Genomic DNA, 18820 nt, shown 5'->3' with positions numbered 1-18820 from the left:
TTTAATTGTATTTTTTAGTCAAAATCATTCTGCAAAACAAATGAAGTGTGAAGAGTTTTGTTCCATCTGAGCTGTAGCTTCTTCAGTGCTTTTGTTCTTAAAAAATGGCTACTGCTAGGGACTTAAGTTATTCTAAGTGTGATACAGCTCTGTTCTCAGATCTGTTCTGCTTGTCTGCATTTGATTACAATAGCTTTATAACATAAAAGCATTTCCCCCAAATTAGAATAGCTAACACCCTCACGTTATTCTCAGTCCTTTAAAAATTGTTTGTGTAGGATTGCTTCCTTGTAACTGTCTAGAAATCCTTGTTACAACAGCTGATTTGGGAAAGACTTCATATGCTTGGGGTGGGAAAGGGAGTAATTGAGAACTGAGTTAAAGGAAAAGATTCCGTGTCAAATTAATTTACTTGGGCTTCTTTTTTTTCCTTTGTAAAGGGAAATGGAATACTTGTACTACTAAAACTGCTGCTGTGACTCCCAGTTCTAGCTCCAGTAGGGCTAGCATTTAATCTCTAGTAGAAGAGGGTTAAGCGGTGAAAATCTTGCTGTGACTTGAAGAACTTGTATATATGAAGGTAACGCTATGAATTGTCCTCAGTATCTCCAGTTCTGCTGAAGGGTTGCTGAAGTTTAGGTTTAAATAAGTTCCAGTTGGGTGCCGGAAACTCGAAAGAGCATTCTGTTTAAATGTGCAGAAAACAACTGCTAACAAACAGCTGCCCTTTCACTATACAAACTGGCAGGCACATGGAGAAGTGAACTCAGATGCTAGTGCTGATGAGAGTCTTGACTCAAATCTTTAGGGCCAGACAATGTGTATTTCTGACCTGGTAGAGTGCCACTTCAAGTAATGAGAATGCAGGCAGATAGCATTGCTGAACCTGTTACCTGGAATTTTATGGTACAGTTCTGAATATAAAGTGCCAAAACATTGTATGCTGCTTAGGACTGTCTATCAGAGTAAATAAATAAAAAAAAAAAAGCATGTAAAGTTACTGAAAAGACATACTGAGATGTTGAAACAATTCCAGGAAGCATTTTTTCCTTTTAAGCTTAGGTAGTCAGTTTACCCTAAACTAGATGTAGTTGAAATACATACAGCAGGTTCAAGCCTGCAAAAAGTCGGAGGCTTCTTATGTGGTAGGTACTCAGTTACTGCCCTGTTCAAGAGTCATGTGTTCCAGCTGAAGTTAGAAGGGTTTACCTAATGTACTGTTAGGTAAAAATAATCCCTATAAACCACTTTCCAGACACATTGATTAGAATACAGGGGTTTTTTTAACTTGTAACTAAGCTTCAGGCTCTTTACTTAATTAGCATTCCATAAACAATTATCTAAAAATTAAATAACCTAAGCCTTTATGTGCATAAATGGACCTATAAACCCACATACAGCCTGAGGTTCACCTAAAGGAAGGTGAACTTAGCGTTTGCTAAGCTTGGTGCTTAGCGTTTGCTAAGCACCAAGTTACAGGTGATCAAGCCACGCTGTTAACTGTTGACCAGAAAATTTCTTTATACAAGATGTTACAACTCTTTGGGATTGTTGGGGGGTTTTTTGTTTGTTTGGGGCTTTGTTGGGTTTTTTTCTCTTTTACTTTTCAGATAGTTGATTTATTGGCTGTTGTTGCAGCAACTTTACGGTACCATAATCTTCTGGATTGCTCTCATCACTGCTTTCAGTGGCATCATCTGGAGTGTTCACACTGTCCTCCTCAGATTCTTCATTACTTTGTGCTAGTCTGGAAACATTTTTCAGAATTATAAAAGCAAAACAACTTCTTATAAGAAAAATAGGATTTAACTTAAATTTCATTACCCTGGGGAATTGATTGGTCTGTTGGGATTAGAAAATTCTTTTCCTGAGTCAACATCAAACGGATCTGGAAAAAAGGAAAAAATGCACACATTGATGAAGAATGCATATTTTAAGGGTCTGCCTTCATTTTCATTTTAAGATAAGATTATTGGCAGGGAGGGGAAGGCATAGGAAGCCTGGTTCAGCTTTCTGGTAAGTTTACCGTAGCTGTTTGGTCAGAAACCAGGGGAGGTAAGAAACAACTGCCAAGTCCTGCCCCCCATTCTAGTCTTTTCACTCTTTTCCATGCCCTTCGTGCCCGCCCACCCCCAAGGGGTTCAGTAGCTCTTTAGGGGTAGTCAGACTGTACACATAGGTTTCTAAGGCTTTTGGTAAGAAAACATGTATGTTCTCATGAAGGGCTATCTCATTAGTTCACATCTACTGAGAAGTGAAGTACAGCTGTCCACGTTTAGCTCTTGCTGAGTATGGGCAGGGCTAGATTTACTTTGGCTTGCACAACTGGGGAGAACCGTTACCTCAGAAAAGTCAAACAAGGCACGATAGCTTTGGTACTACAGTCCATCCAGAAAAGAACAGGATTGTGGGTGGAAGTGTGCTTTATTTGGCATAGTAGTGTTGTCCCTTAAGAACTGTCTTCAGTTTAATGTAACGGTAGTTAGGCTTCTATCAAATAGCAGGATGATTTCATTCAGCCTAGCATGTCACGGCAAAGAGATCAAAGTTCAGAGGAACTAGAGGCTGTCTACCGTCTCCTTACAGTGTGATCCCCTGGCCTATTTTTATGGGACTTACTTAACCACTGTGAAAGGAGAACATTAATTAGGAGCATCTCTCTTCATATGTTCTTGATCATTTGATTTGGCTTTTTTTGTGCTGTCTTGAATGAGACCAAGCACTCACCTGTGAATATAGCCTTGAAATACTGGGATACCAGTAAGTTACTGGAAGAATTTGGGAATAAACTACTGTACTTATTATAAGCTATTTTCATATCTTTATAGGCCTAATTTTAAACATCTTGATTAGGGACTATATAAACATGTCCATTAAAGGTCTGTCTTAGGTTTATGTGTAACTAACTTCCTGTCAGACTGTATACCTCTATTTCTCTTATAGTCCTCCTGAATTACTAGTCTTTTTACTCATATTCTGCTTTTAACATCTGTAGATAAAATGAGGAAGCGTCATATTTTTCTTTTTACTCCTTAGTTCTCCAATATCCTTAATTTAATCAGGGTAGCTGCTCCACAGTTCAGCTGCGAATACACTGCTACATGCATTAAATTGCTGTAGTCATTTTCATCTTTTTGAGTTGAGAAAAAAATAGGCAAACTTGCTTGTAAGAAGAATACACAGTATAAAGACAGCACAACACATCTCAACAAAGCTCTTATCGTCTACCTTGCCAATATTTTCATGAGATTAAACTAAAAGATTGTAAAGAAACTAGTTAGGAAAAGGGGGGTGTGGCATGTCTGTGTTTTTTTTCTTACCTATTTCTTTGTCTTTCGTTTCTTGGACACTGGCTAAAAAGTCCTTTTCAACTCTCAGCACTTCTTCCTGGCAATGACAGGCTGCATATTTGTCCAAGAGATTTTTGTTCAAGTCAATAAATGCCTTACCCCATTTAAATTTCCTTAGAAGAATGGTGGCTAGGTCTGGGAATCCTAAAACAGAAAATAAATGATCAGTTTTCTTTTTCAGTGTGAGATTTCACTCAGCTTACAGGTTTCTAAGTTCAGTACATACCTAGGAATCACTACAATAGTGAGATGTTTGCCAGCATCTTTTCAGTGTTCAGGGATTCAGACTTTTAAAAAGATTAAAAATATTTTCAAATTTCAGTTTAACTTGAAAGAATGCAAGAAAAGTTCATAGTCTTTTAGCAAGTGTTATATAAAAATATTTTGTACAGGTAATGAACAATTCAAGCTCTAGCTCCCACAGTCCTTCAGTAAGAGAGCAGTTGTACATACAGAATTTTCAGAAGATAAGATTTGTCTGCAGTGTAGTAGAGCATGTCTCTTCAATTGTCAAGGAAGTTCTGTGGTGAGTTTGCAAAACATCTCAAGAGAGGGCAATTTCTTTTGTTCTTAACCAGGCTTTTTTCAACAGTTTTTCTAACAGTAAGTGCCATCCTGACAAACCAGGATCATCAGTTTATGTGTCCTGTTTAGTAGCTGACTTGAACACCCCACAGATGCTACCAGATACAAGTACTTGGAAGAAAGCTAGACAATCTGATTCCAAACTCAGCAAAGTGATGACCAGTGGGACAGTATTACAGTTTATTCTATCGCAGATCATCTCCTCTGATCTATTAAGGATGTAAGAATTGCTGGTAACATATTTCACTTCAAGAGACATTACAGCCTACCAACAATGCAAAAAGCTGCAGCGAAAGCTTCCACGCAGGACAGCTTGCATGGCCGACCATAGTTTACAGGATTTGCAGCCACCAAGTAAGGCAGCAGCCGTAGATAACTTCCTCTCATTCTCTTAAAGGGAGTTTCTTCTAATTTGGCCCAGGAGCAATCTATGACTGCAATTCCACTCTGAGCAATGACATGCCTGAAAAAAGAAACATCACTGTATTTGAAAAATTGTTATCATTGTATTGATAAAATAAGGTGAGAATTACAATTGCCACTTTATACCGGCAACAAATTTGCCTACAACCTCCCGCTTTTGTCAATCAAAACCAGGTGCAATGAGAAAGAATAATAACACGCTTTTCCTCTGAACATGCATGTGGCAAAAAAGGTTTATCCATACGTTTCAAACTGAAAGTGAAAAATCCTAGGTTTAAAAATGTGACAGAAGAGTGTGGTTAATAGTAACATTCAGATTCTTAAAAGTACACCAAAGTTCAGATTTAGGTCCTCCACTAGCTTCTAAAGACTAATTTTTTCTCTGAGTAAATACATCTGTATAAAAATTCTGCAGGCACATTTGAAGAAAATTCTCAATGTTTCCCCCAAATAAGTTTTCTAGTTAACATGTTGTGCCTAGCCAAATATGGAATCATAAAAGATGCAGTAGCTATAGGCCCATGACTCTGAACAAATTAACCTACAAACCACATACTCTGATTTCTCATTGGGCTCGAAAGGTGCTTTTCTCACCCCACACCAGCCGTGTAAAAACGCTAACCTGATTTAGTAGAATGGCTCTATGTCTCACGTTCACGCATCAACGCAATGTAACAGGAGGGTCAGATTTATTCCGTGGCACAGTTCTGGCCATGCATCAGTGGTTAAAACGTTCTCCCTACCGTACCATCGCTACAGCCTTTGAACCAAGGGCTCCTCCTCACAGCCTGCGGCCCGCAGGCCTTGCAGACGGGCAGCGCTAGCTGTGGGCCGCGCCGGCGACGTACCTGTCAGCTGGAGAGATGTACTCCGTGGCCAGAGGACTCAGGACAAGGCCTGGGAATCTCTGGCGGAGGCGCAGGGTTCGGAGCAGCCCTTTCCGCGCCAGTTTCCTCCCGGTGCATCTCTTGGGATCGCAGTGCCCGAGCTCCCACATGGCCAGGGCGCACGGGAACTTCGCCTCCGGGACTCGCCGCTCCGCCGCCCCCTCGCCCTCCAGGCAAGCTGAAAACAGCAGGCGCGCCTGAGTGCCCAGCGGCCGGCCGGCCCGGCAGGGCCCGCAGCCCCGCCCGGCCCAGGCCAGGTCGGGCCGGGCCGGGCCGCGCCGCCGCCCCGCCCCGCCCGGCCCGGCCCGGCCCAGAGGCCGCGGCGCGCTCCCGCACCTCTCAGCGCGGCCTCCGCGTCCGCCGCGAAGGCCTCGAGGCTGCGAGCGCCGCACCGCCCGCCCCTCCGCGGGCCGGCCCGCCGGCCGCGCTCCATGCTCCCGCGCCTGGGCGGAGCGGCCGCCCCGTGGCCCTCGCGCCTTTCCGCTTCCCGCGGAAGCGGCGATGGCGGGCGCCCGGCTGCTGCTGGCGGCGCTGGGCGCGGCGCTGGGTGAGCGCGCGGGCGGGTGGGGGGCGAGCGGGGGGGTCGACCCGCCTGCCCGCCGCAGCAGCCAACTGCTCTCTGCTCGGCAGGTCTCTTCGCCTCGGCGGGGAAGATGAAGATCGTGGAGGAGCCGAACACGTTCGGGTACGTGGCCGCCCGCTCGTCCTGCCCCGCGACCCAGCGGGGCTCGGCGGGCGGGGGTTCCTCCGCTGCCCCGCCCGCGCCGCCCGTCCCTTCCCCCGGGGCGGGCGCTGCTGCCGGCCCCGCTGGCCGGCCGCGGGCGGAGCCGCCGCTCCCCGCGCGTCGTGCGCGGCGGTCGGTGTCGAGGGTCGGGCCGGGGGGGGTCACCGCAGCCGGGGGTGTAACTCCGCTGAAGCGTTTAACTTTCCTTCTTTTGAAAGGCTGAACAACCCGTTCTTGCCTCAACCGAATCGGCTGCAGCCAAAGATGTCCCCGTCCGCAATATCAGGTATGCGCAACCGTTACCTTTTTTTGTGCGGTTTTCACCATTCGGTGACAGTCATTTGCAGAACGGGCTGCCTTGACTTTATGCAGATAAAGGCTAGTTTTACTTGTAATTTTATGAGCATCGTGGAAAATAAGCATGGGCAAATATGTTTTATTGTGCTGCTGAAGGGTCAGAACCCAGCTGAACCTCTTCCGCGTTACATGTCCCAGTGCTGCTTGGACTGCTTTTATCACAGCGCTATCCATGTGTTTTATTCTGTGTTTTTTAAGCCAGTCGCAGATCCTTCTGATCCTTACTAAAACCTTTTTTCTTCTTGAAGCAATCCCTGACATCCTTGAGATTGTCATACAAAAGTCATCCCATCATCTGATAGTACTTAATACTAAAAAATTGTTTTAAAAAAAGCCCTAAGAGTAGTCTTGGAACAAATCTCGGAGACTCAGTTTCACACACAAAGCCTGGGTGCTGCAATATAAATCCACCACTTTAGCAAAATAAACAGGAATCTAAAAAATTCTAGACCATACATGAGGGAGAGTAGATAAAATAAACAGTGAATGCAAAGAGTAAGCAAAAGGAAATAACTCTTGTCTCTCTGCTAACCTTAGGCACAGACTTAAACCTTGTTCAGGTTCAATACAGGTGTTTTGGTACATGACTCTGCTTGATGTCTTCTGTCATGTTTTATAAACCCAAATCAAATTTATAAATTCTGCATGTGAAAAGTGAAATAGTTAGAAATGGGATTAGTAATAGAATGCTGAACTGAAAGATGCTAGAAATAGCAGGAAAAAAGTTAAAAGGATAGTACGCTAGAAATCCTTCTTTCCTGGATGTGGGAACTTACGTGTAGCCAAAAATTGGGAGTGTCTATGGAACTGGAATCTAGGGCATGGAACCCTGTCTTGCACAATTACTTCTTTAGCATGGAAACCTTACTCGTTCTTTTCTTTTACAAGACTGTTGGGGTAATAGTTCCTATAATTTCTCTTTTAGAGCATCTGCCCAGGAAATGGAGGCATGAGTTTAATACATTCCTCAGGGACATTCAAATTTGCTTTTCTTCCTCTGTGGGGAGAGCATCCTAATCACTAAGGTGCAGATTGCATGTAGTAGAGGGGCAAACCCTTTGGCCAAGCCTATGATAATCTGTAGAATGAAATGCAAGATCATACAGTCAGAAAAATCACATGGGAAAGAGAAACCACCTGTATCTCAGTGGTTAGGGCATTCTGGAGGGCATGATTCTGGTGGCCTGATCTTTGTTTCTAGGATTGCTTGTCTAGATCTTTGGAAAAAGTACATAGGCAATCCTGGCAGTGGGAAATTAGAAACCAGGGTGGGGTTTTATTTTATTTGCTTTGTAATCGCTTTTCTTTGCCTTTCCTCACAAATATGTAATCATTCCATGCAAAATTACCTTAAACAAGGGACACTGAAATACTCCTGTAGCACATAGTTCAGAACTTTTGGCCCTTTTGTGAATGACAAGTTAGTGGTCTTGGAGTCCTTTGGCAGCAAGGCTGGAATGGTCAATTCTACACGAGTAGAATCGTAACTGCTGACCTCTCTGACAGTAAAAGGTTTATCTTGTTGAATACTAACCGGATCAGACTGTGAAGGCAAACTGTGAAAAAGAATATCTAGTTCAAGAATCTCAGTGAAACTTAAATATGCATCACTGTCGACATTCTGAGCAAATGAGCTTCACTAGTACAAACTTGAGGAGTTTGGATGACTTTGGGGACAGACAGCTGCCAAGCAGGAGCTCTAGTGATTTCAATGTTAGATTTTGGCAAGATCTGCACTGATGATTCCTTTTATGGATCCAGCCTCCAAATATTTGTTTGTACACAGATTTTTTATTTCTATGGTAGAAAGAGGCTTATCTATTTCACTGAGTATTGAAGATGAAAAATGTTAAAGATCATGATGCAAACCAATATAGCACTCGTGGGAATGTACAGTAATCCATATGGAAGATACAAATTTCCTCATGTACAGCAGAAAACTAAATTTGTCACATACGCCTTGCAGTTTTGTCTCCACAGTAACTTGCTTAAATTTAACCAAAACCTTATTTTTCCTTGATGTCATTTTGTGGTGTTTTTAGGCCCTGCACATCTCTTTAGGCTTGCTGGCAAGTGTTTCAGTTTTGTGGAATCCACGTGAGTAATGGATTTGGATATTTGATTCTATATATTTATTAGGAACGAACTAGTTTTTTATTTCAGCCTGAAACATTTCTTATTTTCTATTTCTTGTCTTTTTTTTTTTTCTTTTAAGGTACAAGTATGAGTTTTGTCCTTTCCATAATGTCACTCAGCATGAGCAGACTTTTCGATGGAATGCCTATAGTGGGATTTTAGGGTGAGGCTTTTAGACCTTTAAGTTTTACCTGTGTTGTTAGCAGACCATTTTAGAGATTGTTAAAAAGGAGGCAGTTTTAAAATTAAAATTCTTTTATTGGTCAGCTTAGGTCACTGTAGTTCCCAAGGCGTTATGCATAAAAATACCCCCTCTTGAAAAATTCAAATTTTTTTGTTGACAAATACTAACCTCCTATTTTAGCTGGAGGCTGATTAATAACCAGTGCCAACTGCAGGTGTGATATGTTAATGTGAGAAATTCAATAATTTATAACTGCAGCTTATAGTAACAAAGATTTCATGTCTGTTAACTATTTTCACTTTGAGTTGAATATAACCTTATGAAATGAAATGAGTGCTTTATGCCTAGTGGTTGTGTTAAACATATTTAATAAAAGGTAATAAAAGATTCAATGTAGACCCAAAAAAGTATCCCAAAGTATTCAAAGACCCCAGAGTATGCAAATCATAAGATCTAAAATAAATTTAATTATAAACCAGAGCACTGCTTTAAAATCACCACCTTTCTAAATATTTTGTATATAGATGGCTCTTTTTTTTTCCTATGTGCACAATAATTAGTGAGCCAATATGAGAGGAAAAGGGTACCTCAAGATGCTGAGAGTATCATTGGCTTTAGGACTAGCAGCAGTAGAGAATAGTTTTTGTAGGTGCTCTCACCAGTACTAGAAATCCTGCAAACAATCTGAGTTGCACAGGGTACTTAGCATCATGGAATTTGTTGTGGGATTGATCTGTGAGTTGTATTTTATTGGATTTAAACATCGATTTCTAAGTGCAAATGGTTTGCAAACTGAAAGCTGATCCAAAACAATACTCTCAAAGTAATGTCGATGTGCCCTATATAGCAGCCTGGATAACAAACTACACTGTTTATAAGGTCTTGGCTGTAAGGAATGGAAATACTAAGACAACAAAAATGAAGTATATACAGTTAAACTGAACACAGTGTAAGGGTATTCCTGTTTTTCTTCCTGAATGTTCACCTTTTTCTTTCCAGTAACTTCAAATAAAATGAAGTCCTATTTTTTCAGAATCTGGCATGAATGGGAAATTGACAACAACACATTTGTTGGAATGTGGATGAGGGAAGGAGACTCGTGTGAAACTAAGAGCAGACAGACAAAGGTATAATAACCTAGACTACGCTAATTCAGACGGCATGACTTGGTACATACACTCATGACACTCTACAGACTGAAACATTCCTACCTTGAAGAAGTCATCATTTAAGATGTGATATAAATCATAAAGATGAATTCCTGTAGGAGCTGGGTGAATGGATGGAGGAGGGAAGCTAAAATCAGGATAAAATTTTGAAGAAGTTTACTTACGTATTCTCATTGGTTACTTTTAACTCTTTTTTTTTCCTTGATAGAGTGGAATATTCTGGTCTTATCACTACTGTAGAAACATACAGTGCTTTGTAATTTGTGTCAGGAAAAATAAAGAAAAAGAGCTATTTGTTGAATTCAAGATGCCAGCCTATTGTGCTAATAACATCCAGGAAAAAGGAGGGAAAAGAATTAGGCAGTTAACAACAGCATGCTGAGAAGCCAAGTAAGGTGTTAAAACAAGAGCAGAGGGCCTGCAAGGAGAATTAAGGAAGGAATCAAATATATGGGAGTGGCAGAGGAACCAACCCAAGAGAAAGAGATTCTGGTGTGAGTACATTTTAAAGAAAAAGTAAAAATTATTATTTTGTGGAGTGGTTAAAATGTTCCTTTTCACATTCAGACAGTCTCTCTGCCAAGTAACTCTTCAACTAGAAGAGTAAGGAAGGGTGTCTGAGACTTGCCCAGTGTGTGGCACGTGATTTGCACATGTCCTTTATCCTATTATTCATTAATGTTTGTCTTTTTCCACCTCCCATTTCAGTGTGTTATACAGTTTTACAGATACAATGAATTAAACCTCACACTCCCTGGTGACATAGATTGCTATCGTGAAGAAGAGTTAAAGATACCGTGTAGTTCACAACAGGCTGCTTTTCGTGTAGAAGATGCTTAGCTGTTACAATGATGGGTGACAATACAATACTTGAGAGAGGGATATATAGTTGGAATAATAACTAATGTGAAGATGGGATAAGGGACAAAATGTCTTGGGATAAGGGACAAAATATCTTCAATATTTTCTTATTGAAAATATTCTGTACTGTAATGGAGGTGCCTTGTTAACATCTTTATCTCCCATAGGGGCTGCAGAAAGAATTATATGACCTTTGATATTGTGATTCAGATCTTTTCCTGGCATTTAGTTTTGAACAGACAGAAAATACTGGTGCTGCAAGTTTAAAGATGAAAACAAATTTCTACAGGCTAGATGTGTATTGTTCTCTTTATTTAGCACGTTGGTCAGAACTAAAATTTGTTAAGTGAATTATGCTTATGTCAGATGAGGTTCTAAAGGGTGTCCTAGTCACCCTCCTTTTTACTCTCATTCTTGCTGGAAATACGGTGCTTGGGAGTCCAAGGAACAATGATGGGTAGGACGATCATCTCCCATTAGAGGAAGCAATTTTCACATTTGGTAAAATAATTTGAAGATGTGCTTGCTACGATTCTTTTTCTGTGGGTGACAGCACTGGAAGCTTTGACATGCCAGTATGTACAGAGATGCATCTGCTAGCATTGGAAGACAGCAAATTGATAATCAATGCTGGTCCTGTTTTATGTGGAGGTGTTTTGCTCATCTTTGTTTTTACTGATGTTTAGGTTCATCTTGTCTGTGGAAAGAGCAATAAATTGGCTTATGTGTCTGAGCCAAGTACTTGTGTTTACTCTCTGACGTTTGAGACTCCTCTCGTGTGCCATCCCCACTCTCTTTTGGGTAAGATTTAGAAAATGGCTTGTGTGTGGAGCACCTGGCATATTACGCCAGCCTCCAAGGGTAAATTTTTAGGTTGAGTTTGTAACTTGATATAAATGAGTATTAAATGTAACACATAATATGAAGTGTATTTTCAATCCAAATCATTATAACACATGGGTATTTCTCAGATAAATTGTCATTGCTAGTATGGAGCCAGTGAGCGATTTATTTATTTATTTATTTATTTTTTCTTGGACTGGTCGTAGGGATCAGCCCTGTAGTGTCTGCTCATTTACTTGTATTACAAAAAGGGAGAGCTCAGTTAGAATTACATTCAACAAAGAAATATGAGGCCTTCTAGCTGGAAATAAGAGAAAAATCTTTGGTCGGGAGCATTCTCCAGAAACTTTAAATGTGTGAAGCGGAATTTAAGTTTAACCCCAACTCTTGAAAGCAGTAGAGGCTAGGTACTGTATAGAAACATTGAGTTCTTAAACACCCTTGCATGCTACTAGAGGAGCTTTTAACTAATGTGGGACAGTGCTCTTGGTTTCTGCATGCTTTGACTTCCATTTTTCAGTTTATCCAACTCTGACTGAAGCACTACAAAGGAAGTGGGATGAAGCAGAGCAGCTTCTGTACGATGAACTAATAACTGACCAGGTTTGTTCATGTCTTCCAACTCTATTTGGTAAAGAACAGTTACTGTCAAATAGCCAAGCCTGGCTTCTGCACTTTCCTCTTTTGGAATGGATGCATTTGTTCTGCGGTTGGCAAATAGTAATTTTTGTGCTCTGTAACTGCTATATCAACTGGTAATTGTGATGTTTTCTGCAGTGAAGCTTGAGGAATTGGAATTGCCAGTGCAAATTACAAGGAGAGATGAGAGTCGGGTGGATTGATCTATTGTCTTTTGGAAACTTTCTTTTTTAGGGATACAAAAAAATACTGAAAGAGATTTTTGAGGAAGCAGGACTTCTAAAGGCAACAGAAGAAAAGGAAGTTGAGAAACAGAATAAGAAAATAAGTCTGGAATTTGAAACAGTGGAGAAGTGCAGTGAGGTATAGAGCATAATATTTACAATGTGGAATTAAATTGCCACCTTTTTACTGTATGACAGTATCAGTGTGACAGCATTACGTAAATACTCTTTGGATTCAGCTGAAATCTGTTAATGGGATTATGTTTTCTGGTTTCAATATGTAACAGCCTGCATACAGAGCAATTCGATATCTTTATTCTAGCCCTTAAGTCAAAAACAAACCAGCACAACTGAATGCCCCATAAGAAGACAGGGGGGGTATGTACGAGTTAATGTAGGTGCTTGGATTATGAGCACCTTTTAAGTACTCTGTCTGGGGAATGTCAGCCTGGAAATAGGAAGGCATTGCTAGTGAAAATAAATGTGTAACCAGCCTTGGGAATGTTGACACTTCTCTCTATGGATAATTACCCAGACTTGTGTCAGTGTGGTGGCTGTTACACAAGCAAAAGGCAGAATGATCTATCCTGTGTCCGTTTCTGAATGACTTTCATGTGTGTGAACGGTCCTTCTGCAACAGAGTTGAAATGGGGAAAATAGAGGTAGTGCGAGCTGAACATCAAAAAAAGAGCATGGAAGGGAATTAATTCATTCTAATGCAGAGAAGAAGCTGCTGTTGTCATTTTATTTGAAAATGTAGCAAAGACAAAACAGCACGTAATAATTCCTGAATATAACCAAATAAACTGTGGTTAAGCTGAATATACTTACATAAAGATCACCATTTTGATGTGGTACTGTTAAGAGCTGGAATATTCACTGATTTTTTTTTTTTTTTTTCAGTAGTTAACAATACAGTATTTAATAATTTGTACTTCTTTTTCTGGCTTCATCGTAGCTTAATTGACATAAAGTTGTCTGTTTTGGTAACCACAGAATCTCAAATAGTTAATCTTTTGCTCTTTCTTGATTCGTGTAAAAACCAAACCACAATAAAACACTGGGGCTTCTTTGAGATTTCGGATACGTGGTTTGAGTCTCAAAAGTACTAAGCAATCCCTGGCTCTGTAAGTTAACAGAAACTGCTGAAAGCAAGAACATGAAGTTACTAGGTCAAGAGTTGAGGAGGTGACAAATTTCCAGTCTGTAGCATTACAATATAAAATAAAGTAAGGCTGCTCCTTTAGCAAACTTATGAATGCAATTTTGTGCTGTGATAAAATGCTAGTTAGAGGATAGATCTGAAATAGTTACAGAAAGCACTCCTAATTTTTACTGTCAAGCTTGGAAAAAGTTGGCTCCTGTTTTGGCAACATAGAAATATATCTTTTTATAAAATTTGCACCTTGTTCTTGGAATAAGCAGTTTATCTTTAAGATCTTTTAAGTCAAAAGCTGTAACAGCTGTGCAGAGGCTCATTATTTTTTATAAACTCACATTTTACGTATGCATTTGGAGAGCGGGAGAGCCATTTTAAATGTATTTTCTTTCTTAGGAATACAAGCAACTTTCTAAAGAAATAAAAAACCTTAAAGATTTATTGAGTCAGCATGGTATTGCATACAAAGGAAATTCTGGTGAGTTTTTTTGTATCGTTCTTTTTCATTATTGTCTATTCAGAATGTGATTACCCAAATGTTGGTTTTGGTTACAGCAAGGATTAAATAATCTGTCATACATGGAGGTAAAATTCAGTAGACGAAGTTTTTAATAAGTACTTAGATCTTGATTCCTGCGCGAGAGGACTTATTTTGCCCCCCAAAAAAGTCATCATTTGCTGATGACTTGAAACTTTAGCTTTATAGAAGAATTTTGACTGCTGTTGTAATTGGTCTCCAGTACTGAAGGTGCCAAAGAAAACTGAAATCAGCGTTACAGTATTCATAGCACATAAGCATCTTCTAAGTGACTCCACTTTCTGCATAGTCAACCACAAGGCCTGACTTCTTCAAGAACACTTGAAATGTTCTCTGTATCTGTTTGAATTGTTTTTATCCTTTCTTAGTCACCTTTTTTTCCCTCTCTCTGATTTCTGTTAGGCAAGTACCATATCACATGCAGTTTTTAGAAGGAAAGAAGGCTTATCTGGATTATTTCCAGACAAGTTGTTTTTTGGTTTTGTTGTTGGGGGGTTTTTTGCCCCCCCTCCCCCCAGTCCATCGTGCCCATTATTACATGAACTATTTGTCTAAGGAGGATTTAATTTTCCTGAATATGCGTTTACACCTTTTATGTTCAGAATTGGCACCTCAAGAAAACAATGAACCTTTGAGCTAACTAAATTAACTTAAAATTAGTGACATACTTAATTTTTTCTTCGTTTCGAGAAACTTTCTTTGCTTTTTTGAATTGGTGACTTTCTTCACTAGGGAAAACTCCTGTTAGAATTTTTGTAAAACATTTTGTCTGCATGTTTAAACTATTAGCTATGTAACTTGCACAGTATTTCTGCTTGTTTGGTAGTTAATTTAATTATTGCAGGTTAGAACTGTATAATCAAAAGCAGAATTCACAGCTTACTCCAGATGACTTATTTCAAAACTATTTAGTGAATTCTGTGGCAAAAATGGTTTGGTGTTTAAAAGCAGAAGTAACTGATGTCTTAAATATTACAGCTGAAAATACCAGTGCTGAACATGTAAGTCACAAACTGGCAACTGCAGCGACAACTGTTCTTAATGGGCCAAAGGAAGACGAGCACCTGCATGGTGATACAGGAATTTGGAATGACACTGTGTGAAGAGACTTGGGTGGTCAACAGCAAGTTCATAGGGAATGTCAAGCAAATTGAAGGCGTATTGTTGCACTAAAGTGATTTCCCTTCTGTGAGTATTCTGGACTTTCTGAATTTCTGCCCTAAAGCAAAGGGAACATAATGGAGCGAGGGCTCGCCATTACTGAGAACAGTTGGCTCGTTTCTGAGAACGTTTGTCAAACGTCTTTGCTAAGGCCAGTACTGGGCATAGGTTTACAGATTCTGTGTCTGCAGTCCCAGCTTTCTTATTTTCTTTGATCAAGCATGCTAACAGGTGGTGTAAATGCAAAATAGTTCACGACCAATGCTGTACGATGTTGTATGAAAGGCAGCAAGGACAATATGATGAACGTGTTATTTCATCCGTACGCTAAAACGTTTTCCGTGCAGACTTTAGCAGGAAAAGAAATGTTTCCTGATGCAGCGCTCCACCCGCCCGTGCTCGGCGGCTGCCCTCGTCTCTGGGCAGCGGGTGGGTAAGGAGCAAGCTGTTCAGGGTCTGGCGGAAGGCGCTGTGGAAGCAGCGGACTGTCACACGAGGACGGCCGTGTTAGGGCGCACCTGGCAGTTCTCTGTACCTAATACGGGACGCAGTGGAGCAGCTCGTCCAACACCAGCTGCGGGAGCGTCGCTGGCGGAGCCGGCGGCCGCGGGAACGCCGTCTCCACTCGTTCTGCCGCCTCGCTGCCCGCCTCGTCAGCCGGCCGGGCGGCCAGCGCGCAGGCCGCTCACCCCCGTCCCCGCGTCGGCCGTCCTCTCCGCGGCACGGGGGGGGCCGGCCCGCCCCGCCGCCCCGCGCCCGGGGCCCTGCTGCCGCCGGCGCGCCCGCGCTTCCGCTTCCGGGCGGCGCGGGGAGGATCGGGGCAGCGCGGCGCGCCGGGATGAGCTGGGCGCTGGGTTGCTGGCGGTGAGGCGGGCGCGGGGCCGGGGCTGCGGGTCGCCCGCGCCGCGCCGCGCTGCTGACGCGTGTGTCTTTGCAGGGCGCAGCGCTCCCTGCGCCTGGCCGCCCCCCGGAGGTGGCTGGCGCGGCGGCGGGGCCCGGAGGGCGCGGCGGGCGCGGAAACGGAGGGCGGGGGCGCCATCCCCTTCTCGGCCAGCAGGGCCAGTCCGCGGGCGTGGAGCGTCAGCCGGTCGATGGGGAGCGACCACGAGAGGCCGTGGGCGAAGGTGCTGCCTCTCAGTCTGCTGTGCACCGGGCTCCTGCTCTGGTGCGTGTTCAGGGAGCGAACGGAGATCGACGAGCGGCTGGAAGCGGTTTTCTCCGGTCAGACCGTGGACTCTTTAGATGTGGCTCCAAAAAGCAGCGCTCCCTTGCAGCCGCAGAAGGAGAAATGAGGACGGGAGCGCGGCTGCAGCGAAGGAGCTGCCGAAAGTTTGCTGGCATTCACCGGGTTACAAGCTGCACCGACACCTTAACGGGAAAGCTTGCTTTTCCAGCCTGTCAGCAGCCCTGTCGTGCAAGCTTGGTGCTCCATGTAGCGTGCCGCTTTCTGTGCTGGTCTTAGCTTAGTAATTTACACTGGTAGCACAAGGAGTAGTTCTTCCTGTGTTGCACAGTAGGGATGAACAGAATGTATTGCAAATCGACTTGCCCTTGAAGATACGTTTTATACAACCCATCTCTTTTCCATGGATTATTTTTCTTGGATGCAGTGTATAAAAGTATCAAAGCTGTAAGTCTGTAAAATTGCTGCTGAAGGTGACCTTGACATTTTCCTAGTCACAGAGTATGTTCAGCTTACTTTGAAGACAACTGTAAGTGTATGATTCATTAATACCTGGTTCTTTCTGTTCTGACTTTTTTTGTAATTCTGCTGAATAATGTAGAAATTACCTTCTTCAACCCTTAATGCATAGTCGGTGCTTGCTTTCTGGACTAGAACTTTTTAGGCATGCCTGATTTAGGTTACTGGTAGGAGAGGTTTTTGCAGGGAATCGAAGGGATTGACTTGCATGATACCGAGGAGGAAACCCCTGCTTTCACTGAGCAATGTAGGATCTGTTTTTTCCTGCAGATTCATCGATATTCAAACTTGCACACTGTGGAGACTCCTCTTGGAGAGGAAGAATCTAAGCTACTAACACGACTTGGTTCCCTTCAAAGTTAGAGGCTTTTTTTTAAGCTTTCAAATGTAAAAATGCAAAACTGTTTTTGTGCCCTTCAAAAAGCAAAACAAAACAAAAAAAAGCAAACCAAAAAACCAAACAGGGCAGGCCAGAGCTACAGAGAAAACTGAGGTAACACCATGTTTGTCTCATACTGATCAGTCTCTGAGCAACATGCACCACCATGGCTTTTGATTTTGCTGCGGTTCCTGTAGTTTACCCGGCTGATGCCTAGGGACTGAGTACGGGCGGTGTGGTGCTGGCAGAAGGTTTAACTTGTCTTGGGATTCAGTGTCACTGCAGTAGGATGTGGCAAGCGAGATCTGCGTGCGGGATGTCCTGGCAGTCCGGGATTTTATTTGTGCTGACTGAAGGCGCAACGCCTTTCTCTGATGAACTTGCTTCCTCCCTGTTCTATTAAAACAATGAACCCAGCAACATACTACTTTCTGTGAGGGCATAAAGAGCTACCCCTCCCTGCGTGCCATATTTTGGGGTGATGTGATGGGCATTTAATAAAGAATCTCCACCTGTGACACTATGGTCTTGTTATCCCACAAGTGTGATGTCATTTACCTGGTGTGCGAGACGCCAATATACACACAGGGCAGAGGTATTTTTATTTCATATCTGCGCAGAGATGGGTGCTAGGCGGTAGCTCCGCAAAGCTAGCGCAAAGTTTGGTCACGCAGGTGCAGTATTTATACAGTCTAGTTACGCATAGGCATAAGTAATTATACAGAGCAGTTTTCTATCGGTCTACATTTCTCTTATTTCAACTTAAAGCTACAGTGCTACTTTCATATGCTGTGCACGCTCAGAGGTGAGGGCTCTCTGCTTGGGCCGGCGTCTCCGGCTCGAGGCGTGTGACTTTCAGTATTATAATGAGGATAGTTTTCGTGAGGGTGCTTCTTACCACACTTCTACCAGTTGTTTCGGATGGTTCCCAAAACATCCTAATTAGCTTACATATTTCTCCAGGATGTGCTTCTCTCCCAAGGACAGTAATGCTTGTTTAGACGTTCTGCGTTCCAGCCCGAATCCCCCTTACCAGCGTCACGTAAGCCCTGGCCTTCCGCCAGCTCCTGGTAGACGACACCGTTAGACTACAGTCTCGTGGTTTCCCGGCGCTGGGGAACCCGCTGGCCGTTCGGCCGCAGCGCGTGGCCGCTCCGCGCAGAGCCGGGCCGTCAGCTGGCGCTGGTTCAGGGGGCTCCGCGTGCTCCTTCTGAAACCCCTGGCCGCGGAGGACGCGGACGGCGCCGCCGGGCGCGTCCTGCGGGTGCACCGCGTCCCAGCTCGCGCTGCGGCCCCGGCGGCGGACGGGCGGTGTCCGGGCACCCGGGGCGGCCCGGCCCGCGCCACCCTGCTCGCGCGCGCGGCGGAGGCGGTGCCGCCGCGGCTGGTGCCTGCGCGCGCGCGCGCGCGCGGGGCAGCGGGCCGGCGCCCGGGGCGCGCGCTCGCGGGGTGGGGCCGGCGGGGTCGAGTTGTGGGGGGGGCGGGGCCGGCAGGCCCGG

At 43.4% G+C, this 18820-nt stretch overlaps 3 protein-coding genes across 4 annotated transcripts; 2 read left to right on the top strand and 1 right to left on the bottom strand.

Annotated features, from left to right (window-relative positions):
* Positions 1 to 1496: 1496 nt before the first annotated feature.
* Positions 1497 to 5716, bottom strand: TSR3 (TSR3 ribosome maturation factor). The gene is made up of 6 exons (XM_072878361.1): positions 5582 to 5716; positions 5207 to 5423; positions 4205 to 4398; positions 3321 to 3494; positions 1825 to 1888; positions 1497 to 1747 (listed from the first exon to the last, which is right to left on the bottom strand). The coding sequence occupies exons 1-6, from the start codon at positions 5676 to 5678 to the stop codon at positions 1600 to 1602; spliced, it is 894 nt and encodes a 297-aa protein (XP_072734462.1). The 5' UTR covers positions 5679 to 5716; the 3' UTR covers positions 1497 to 1599.
* On the top strand, positions 5664 to 15755 carry GNPTG (N-acetylglucosamine-1-phosphate transferase subunit gamma). Of its 2 annotated transcripts, XM_072878363.1 has the most exons (11): positions 5664 to 5792; positions 5876 to 5930; positions 6188 to 6255; positions 8369 to 8423; positions 8542 to 8625; positions 9680 to 9773; positions 11363 to 11477; positions 12040 to 12122; positions 12393 to 12521; positions 13938 to 14019; positions 15058 to 15755. In XM_072878363.1, exons 1-11 carry the CDS (start codon positions 5747 to 5749, stop codon positions 15180 to 15182), a joined length of 936 nt encoding a protein of 311 aa, XP_072734464.1. In that variant the 5' UTR covers positions 5664 to 5746; the 3' UTR covers positions 15183 to 15755. The 2 variants fall into 2 exon arrangements, with proteins under 2 accessions (XP_072734464.1, XP_072734463.1); XM_072878362.1 differs by lacking the exon at positions 8542 to 8625.
* Positions 15756 to 16037: 282 nt separating this feature from the next.
* Positions 16038 to 17844, top strand: UQCC4 (ubiquinol-cytochrome c reductase complex assembly factor 4). Its single transcript, XM_072878369.1, has 2 exons — positions 16038 to 16104; positions 16178 to 17844. The coding sequence occupies exons 1-2, from the start codon at positions 16079 to 16081 to the stop codon at positions 16530 to 16532; spliced, it is 381 nt and encodes a 126-aa protein (XP_072734470.1). The 5' UTR covers positions 16038 to 16078; the 3' UTR covers positions 16533 to 17844.
* The last annotated feature ends 976 nt before the right edge of the window (positions 17845 to 18820 follow it).

Source organism: Ciconia boyciana, chromosome 13 (assembly GCF_034638445.1).
Source record: "Ciconia boyciana chromosome 13, ASM3463844v1, whole genome shotgun sequence".
NCBI classification, from domain to species: Eukaryota; Metazoa; Chordata; class Aves; order Ciconiiformes; family Ciconiidae; genus Ciconia; species Ciconia boyciana.
This window is presented reverse-complemented; position numbering and strand designations above follow the sequence as displayed.